This window comes from Vigna radiata, chromosome 9 (assembly GCF_000741045.1).
Source record: "Vigna radiata var. radiata cultivar VC1973A chromosome 9, Vradiata_ver6, whole genome shotgun sequence".
Lineage (NCBI taxonomy): Eukaryota > Viridiplantae > Streptophyta > Magnoliopsida > Fabales > Fabaceae > Vigna > Vigna radiata.
Genome location: NC_028359.1, coordinates 17,046,154 through 17,054,618, shown reverse-complemented (window position 1 = coordinate 17,054,618; position 8,465 = coordinate 17,046,154). Strand labels below are relative to the sequence as shown.

The 8,465-nt window shown below is 37.1% G+C and overlaps 2 protein-coding genes across 2 annotated transcripts in view; one reads left to right on the top strand and one right to left on the bottom strand.

Annotated features, from left to right (window-relative positions):
* Window positions 1-8,425, top strand: part of LOC106774007 — a 24,193-nt gene extending 15,768 nt beyond the window's left edge. Inside the window, exons 2-5 of the mRNA XM_014660795.2 lie at window positions 6,821-7,084; window positions 7,159-7,313; window positions 7,382-7,483; window positions 7,570-8,425. Of these exons, the coding sequence (XP_014516281.2) occupies window positions 6,838-7,084; window positions 7,159-7,313; window positions 7,382-7,483; window positions 7,570-7,866 (801 nt within the window). The 5' untranslated portion in view covers window positions 6,821-6,837 and the 3' untranslated portion in view covers window positions 7,867-8,425. The remainder of the gene's footprint in view (window positions 1-6,820; window positions 7,085-7,158; window positions 7,314-7,381; window positions 7,484-7,569) is intronic.
* On the bottom strand, window positions 3,778-5,841 carry LOC106773445 (protein FAR1-RELATED SEQUENCE 5-like). The gene has a single exon (XM_014660138.1). It carries the CDS (start codon window positions 5,839-5,841, stop codon window positions 3,778-3,780), a length of 2,064 nt encoding a protein of 687 aa, XP_014515624.1.
* Window positions 8,426-8,465: the final 40 nt, after the last annotated feature.

The following is an 8,465-nucleotide window of genomic DNA, read 5'->3' as shown; positions in this document are numbered from 1 at the left end:
TAATCGTTTACCATGAGGTGGTAAACGATTACGCGCATGTTATTGTGTTTTTGTACAGAGAGTCCTTCACAGGGCACCCTGATTTTGTAAACAGGGTACCATAAGGTGAAATCTTAATTATTTTCACGAATTTGGTTTGCTTTATGATGATTTTTGGGTAAAAATATGGGGAAATAAATAAGAAGATCGTGATTTAATACGTATGACATTCGGTCCAAATAACATGAAACTTTGATATTATTAAAAAAATAACAAGCACATTATTTCCTAACATATAGTGATTACAAAGATAAAATGTCACACGCATATTGGGTTGTTCAAAATACAACTACACCCTTTGATGAAATCTTCTATTGTATTGTCATGGTTGTGATGTTGAACCTCAAAGACAAGAACGTCTCCTTCCTTCAACCCATATTGNCTGCAAAATTCTTTCCAACCTTTTCCAAACTTTGTAGAATTCCTTGAATGTGAAACCAACACCTTGCACATGACGCCGTCGTTATGACCAAGAAACACAACCTCTGTGAAGCCTCTGTTTCTGATTTCATTCCCAAATGTTGTGCGCAAGTCCAGTGGAATGATGATGATTAAGTCATTGACATTCAGAACTATTAATAGTGATGATCAAATACGTTCGAAAAGTATTGCTTACGTACCAAATGACTTCCTTGACATTGGGATTTAGTCAATTTAATAGTGAACAATGATGAATCTGGATTATAGTTACAGAGATCAATGAAATATTGCCTACTGCTTTGAGTGCAAGCACCAAAGTATATTATTATTTTGAAGCTGTTGTTACCGTGATACTGGAATTTAATGTGGGCATCAATAACCCTATCATGGTAAACGTTTTTCAGTGATGACCATCCAATTGTAATTCTAGGATGGGTTACGTTCATGTTATATGTTACCAAATGAGTGTGACCGTGATTGTCCATCAATGACCATGTACTTCCTAATTCGCCTTCATATGCTGCAGTGAAAAGCCTATCGACCCACCCATATTGCTGCAGTATTGGTTTGAAAAAATTAGATATTATAAATGCGTGAAGAAAATATACAACAAGTTAGAACATGATTACCACGTCTGTGAGGTAGATGGTTGAGTACTCCCACAAGATGGTTGATGTTGCAGTGCTTGATGACGCCGTCATGGTTTTCAAAATAAGATAGTGAAAATAGTGAAAGTATGGGTAGCTCTGTGTTAGTGTATTATAACAAGACGTGGGAAAGGAATTTATAGGGTCTTAAGATGATGGTTGATGTCTTTCCAAAGTTTTGTTCAAACCATTGGTTTCAATATATGGGTAATAGTAATGTTGACTGTCATTGGGAAGTTGTTGCAGAGTTAAATGGCTTTTAATGACCCCGTAGTGGTGCCTTTTGAATGTCCTCTTAAAATATTGAATTTCTTGACCCATTAAATGAATGACAAAATAATGCTCCTTAAATGTAATTCAAAATACTTTAAGACTTGTCAAACTGTTTTAGCAATGAATTAATGACAATTTATTGCACCATAAAAGCATATTATAAAATTCAAGTCATAAAAGACCGTGCCTTGGGTTATGAAAGGATTGCATGTAGGAAAAGACCATGTAAACGTTTACCATGAAGATGTAAACGATTACAATTACTCTGTAAACGATTACATTTTTGATGTAAACGATTACCATAAAATAAATACTCCGTTTCTGTACAAGTTGTTGGTCTGGATGAGCAAGCTTAAAAAAAGCAAATAACCACAATAAAATTTCTTAAACATATCATTCAAAAAGAGATGACCACTGCATATAATTAAGGAAAACCAAAACACTACATAAGTAAACTCCAAATACTATAGGGAGATAACATTGTAATGTGAACAACAATATATAAAACTGAAATTAAGCAACTAAGAAAAGCACAAACTAAGCAAATAACAGAAGCACAAATTAAACAAAAAACAAAAGCACATTCTACGAACTACGGTCGTTCTCATAGCGGGTTCGGAATTGCNGCATTTCATCGTCAATGTGTCCAACACGAGAATCCAACGACTCAAATCTTGTTCCCATCGACAACTCCATGTTGGAGAATTGCGTTTGAAAAGCATCAAATTTGGTGTCCACGGTACTCTGGAAGTTTTCCAAGCGCGTATCGATGGAGTCTAATCTTGAACCAACATAACACTGCATCTCTTGGATTCGGTTCAGCACATCGTTCAGTGATGTTGATGAACTCCCTTCATCAGTATCCTGTGGTTTGGATGGCTTTTTTTTGGGAACCCACTCTCCTTCTTCATTTTGTACATAACCAAATGACGCAATTACTTCAGATCCTATGATTAGAGTGGTGTTAAAAGCCTTGGTGGGATCAGTCTCAGTGGGTACATCATACAATCCAAGAACATGCGTACTAGATGAGGATATGGCAATTTTGCTTTGTCCTTCAATGCATTTCTCATCTTCTTTCTGATGAGATGTCCCTAGTTAATTTGCATATTATTGAAAAGAGCCCACAGTATGACAAAGTCCTCTTCAGATGCTTGTCCGTTATTGGTAGCACGGGGGAGTAAAATTCGAGTGATAACATAATGAAGAATCCTAGGTTGTACCTTCATTCGGCCTGCTAGAATTCTTCCATGTATGTCACGTTCATCTACGCACACCAGTTGGCGAGCAGTTATGGAATCGTACTGGTCTTTCCACTCATCCACCATTCTGCCTTCGTATCTAACACCGCCGGATGGGAGTGAAGCCAATTCGTTGAAAATTTTTGGGCTTATTTTTAACTCAATTCCTCTGACTTCACTTCGAATAACCCCATTAGGCGAAATTGTCATGTTGCTATAGAAGACTTTGACTAATTCCGGGTAGTAATCTCTTCTTAAAGAAACAAATTCTAGAAGCCCAACCTCGGACAAGATGTCGTGGAACTGGAAATTTCGCCCTTCGAACCATCCGTCTTCGAGAAATTTGCTTTCCATGATATCGCGATTGTAAAAATGNGTAGCATATCTCTGATATTGTTCATCATTAGAGAAAAGGGCATTGTTTGGTGGAGGTGGTGATGATGATGTCGAAGATGGTGTTGATGGTGACGGGGATGGTGGTGGGGATGGGGATGGTGGTGGGGATGGGGTAGGGCCGCGTCGACGACGACGTCCACCGTGAGATGAAGACGCCCTTTGTATCTTCTTTGCACGATCAGCCATTGGAGGTAGAATAGGGAAATGTGTAACGAAGATGGAAGTAAGAAGGTCGCTTGGAGAAGTTAAATAGTTGGAGATGATGGAGTAGATGGATTGTGACGTGGGGGAAGTGGGTCGTTGAATTGAGGCACCACGTTCAAAACAGGTCATTTAAAGAAGGGGTTGCAGTTATTGTAATCGTTTACAATAAACTGGTAAACGATTACCACCCCATAAATTTCCCGAATCAGTCAATTTCAAATATACACTATTGCATCCAATTTTCACAAAAATATAATTTTATTCATAAACACAGTTATATAACAACACGTAAGTACATATTGCCGTCATACAATACTGTCATCATAGTTGTTATGTACAGCATTTAACAAAGACACAAATCCAGACACCGGTAATTGTGATTCTTGTGATACCTGGTAAGATTGGTAAGATTGTGATTCAGACGGGGCGTATTCAGTTCGTTGTGTTACAGCGGGCAATGTTATCTCCTAAAACCAAATATTGATTATAAATTAGAATTGTCATTACATTGTATCTCAGAAACATCAAACAAGTGAAGCCTTCAAATACTCACAGAATCATGAACAGTTGTTGTAGTAGTTTTCTTTGAAATTCTTCTTCTTTGACTGGTTTTTTTTCTCCAAGGTTGACTTTAGTCTATTGGTGCGTGGTCTTCCCTTGCGCTTNACTTGTAGTGGGCTACGCACAATAACATCATCACGTGCACCACCACTGTCCTGTATTGTTGGGGAATCTGGCTTCTCGTATCGTAGTTCGCCCCCATCACTAATAATGTTATTTTTGATGGACGAACTACATCCAAACTTGTGTCGCAGTAGATCAAGATCTTTTTTCAACTGTTCAGAACAACCTTCAGACTCACATGCAACCTCTGCGATGTCATAGAACTGTTTGCACAACATTTGATATCTTTGCATCGACGGTTGTTGGTTGGAATTACTATACGAGGCTCTAATTAGAGTGTGTCTTCTACGNACATTTTTACTCCAACGCCGTAGAATGTATTTCACAGGCACACTATATACATCTTCTTGTCCAAATACCAAGAGGGCATGTCGACAAACAATGCCTCTGAATTCGAATAGAAGGCAAGAACAGGTGGCTTGTTTTGTCACTGGATCAAACTGCACTTTGTAAAATTTATTTGAACATTTTCCTTCCCACATTTGCTCCTCTTTGATTGTGTAAATATTGCATTCGTTGTCCGTATTCGTTTCTTTGATAAAACAATTCATCCGAGATCGAAATTCTTTTTGCACTTCTTCAAACTTTTCATGTGTGTACTCAAGTTGGAATTGTCTCTCAATTGGTGACTGCGACCCACAACCAATTGTGGTATTTAGGGACGAGAAATCAGCTTGTGTTTCTTTTTGGGCCTTGACCTTTAATGCATTGTCGTATTGCACCACAAATTGTTGGAGTGAGGTACTTGAATTTATAAATCCATCAAAGAAAGCATTCATTCCCTCNCTTCGTTGTGTAGTTGACATTCCAGCCCAAAAATCATTCCTAAGGTAACAAGGAACCCATTTATGTCTTTCGTCATACAAACTAAATAACCATTCATTATCCTCCAATCCATACGTGTTAACTAAATCAGCCCACCCATTCTCAAACTCCGTCAGACAACCACAATCATAGATAAGTGCGTTGAGATGACTCTTGATGTTAACATATTGTTTATATCCACTTAATTTTTCCGGCACTTTTTTCATTATATGCCATAAACACCACCTATGCCTACTATTAGGAAATACTTCTTTGATGGCATTCGCCATTGCTCTACATTGATCAGTGATAATCCCATCTGGGGCCTTGTTACCCATGCATCTCATCCAACATTCGAACAACCAAACAAAAGATGAAGTGTCTTCAGACGATAGCAAACCACATTCGAGTAAAATTGAGTGACCGTGATGGTTAACTCCAACAAACGGCGCAAAAGGCATTTCATACTTATTAGTCAAATATGTTGTGTCAAAAGAAATGACATCACCAAATTCTTCACAAGCTGCTCTACTTCTTGCATCAGCCCAAAACACACTACATATTTTATTCCCTTCATCCAAATCAATGTCGTAAAAAAAGTCATTATTCATATCTTTCATGGACGAAAAGTGTCTTAATAGGGCTTGTCCATCTCCGTCTTTGCATAATGATCTTCTGTGTCGTTCGATATAGTTTCTAGCATCTCTCTCCATGAAGTCCATGTTATCGAATCCCCCGACATCGCTGACAATACTCAGGAAACTCTTATTTATCCTCACTCCAGCATCGTCATTAACCTGTAATGTTCGTTTTTCTTGCATGCTAAGTTTCCTATTCCCAGCAAATAGCTTTGAATTCTTTGGGCATAGGTCATGATTGTGGTCTAAGTTAACCGTCCTTATATACCATTTTTCATCCTTCTTTGAAATGGTTATGCCNGCAGGACATTGGTTTGTTTGGGTAGGATGGGTTTTTACCTCAGGGTTTATTGATGACACGTATTTGCCTTCCTTGGAGCAAACTAATCTCAAATAAGTTACATTGTTCTTGTTATCCTTTCTAGAATTTCTTGTTCTCACAGAAAATCCTTCTGAAATGGCATATTCAGTATAAAACTTTTTTGCTTCGTCCATGTACTGAAAACACATATGCAGTCTGGGTTCATCTTCCAAAAAACAATCATTAGGGAGATCACAATTGATATTACATTCAGCCATTCCAGTAGTATATATTACACTTCTTCTACTGTCATCCATGTAAGGAAAGTAATCCCACCCTGATTTATGTGGTCAAATAAAGACATCAACCATTTCAAACAACATAATATTTTTCAATCAAAAACTTGAAGAACGAAATTGTACACACATGCTTTGACGACATTGGAAACGTAAAAAGGAATAATAAAGTCTAATGAGACAAAAGTAGAAGAGTTTACTTTCTAAATGAATGAAATAAAGATGATGGTTGCATGTTCTTACCAACACAAGAGGTATTTATGAGTTCCTTCAATGAAGGTAAAACCTTCCTCACCTAACTGCACCAAATAATTATGTCAACCCTTCTTGAAAAGTTCCTGATAAGGTAGGTCTTTAATGAAGAAGGTGGAAGGAAGATGAGGTCAAAGTCACCAATATTGAGCTACGTGGAAGACAATGGAAGTGTTACGGATGGAACAAGTATCCCACCATTACTACCAATATACAATGGGTTTTCTCTCTCATAACTATCATTAATTGCAAAAGTAACTTTTTGAAACCCCACATTAAATGCATGTACATTCAAGCAAGCAAAATATTTTTTCTCTTTCACCAATAAGTGCAAAAAAAGCACCGGTCTCTTCACTGAAAAAAGTTTATGTCATTAAATGATCCACCCATTAAGGAAAATAAATTAAAAAAAGTCATATTATAATATTAAATTGACTGAAGAAGATAAATTAATTTAAATAAATTAAAATGATAAATCTTTCAAAAGACTTCTATATATACTTCCTCATGACCATGATCAATCAACTAAATTCAGCATATTTGTAAGGACATTTATGTAATAAATTATTTATGTTTTCTCCACTGATGTCTTCTAATACTTGTGTGGATTTCAATTTTCTTGCAGATCAAGCAACGACTAAGATGGATGTGTGGGAAGACCTTGTGTATGATGATGATGTCCTTGAATCCCTTTTCAAGAAATGTGATTCTTCAGGTACACTAATACCTGGCCCAGCAGGCAATGTTCAAGCTGCTATGTTGAATAGATTAAGTAGTGAAGAACCTAAATTCACACAAGAATTTGCTCGTCAAGTTGCTCAAGCTACATTTGAGAGAGATTTCAATTCTAATGCGTGGATATGGGCTGAAATGTATATCCAACACCATGGTACGACTAACATCAAAACCATGTTCGTCCATAATTACGTTTTTGTAATTCTAAGATGTTGTATGTTCATCAAGTTCCTTTGACAAATGCAAAACTCGTTACTGATGGAAAAATGAAGAACTTGAACTCCCTTATAGAGGCAAAAAAGTCCTGGGTACTTCCAGTTGTTGCTTGCCTATTGAAAGAATGCAAACCTAACGGTTTTGGAGACATGCAACTAACAGTTAAGGTATTATTATGTTCCGAAGATAAACATTTTATTTTAATGGCAACTAATGATCTGTTATATGTGCACAGGATCCGTCAGGCACAATGCAGGCATCGTTGCACAAAAAAGTTCTTCAAGATCCTGAATTTGGAAATCATATTGGTGTTGGCTCAGTCATGATACTCAATCTTGTAAGATTGCATTCTGAGAATAACATCAACTAACCTATTACAGCCTTTTTTCATGAATATTAAAGTCACTTTGTAATTTCATACAGGTACCATCATTAAGTGTCACTCGAGCAAAGCAGTACCTCAATATAGTGCATCGCAATGTCGTAAAGGTGTTTCCGGCTGACATACAACCACCAACCATTGAACTAGTGAAACAAACACCACAACCTGTTATTCGTCTACCAAGCTGGGCAGTGGACAACAAGCATGTCAATGAAATACTAAAGAAATTCATTCCACCAGCATCAGACATTCCACCACCATCTGACATTCCACCACCATCTTACATACAACCTCCAACTGACCAACCATCAACGTCCACAGAACCAAACACCAATTAGTCAAATTATGCTATGTTTTGTTATGTATTTTGTTATGCTTGTGAACTTTTTACTTTCGATGGATAACTGTAAGATGCTATTATGACTACTTGAACAACTTAATCGCAATATTTTGGATGTTTCAGTTTCGTTTATGTTTATCAATGAAACGGTATTTTGTAATATTATGCATTAAGATATCCTAATCCAATGTTGGACATTGCTTTCATCCTTAAATGATTAGTATCTGTGACATTAATCAGTCATGGTGCCCTGTGTATAAAATCATGGTTCCCTTTGTTCAAGTTTCTGTACAGATTGCCCATTTCATCCACGTAATCGTTTACACAGGCATGTAAACGATTACCATCTGATTTCTTGCACAATAACTTCCTCAAATGACTATCTTGGACCAANTCCCTCCAACCTTGGGGCCACAACTTGCCCTACAACACTCCACTAACTACTCACAATCAATATCCAATTACAATGACTTGACTCATGTCAAAAACTAACACAAATCAGTCATGGTGCCCTGTGTATAAAATCATGGTTCCCTGTGTTCAAGTTTCTGTACAGATTGCCCATTTCATTCGCGTAATCGTTTACACATGCATGTA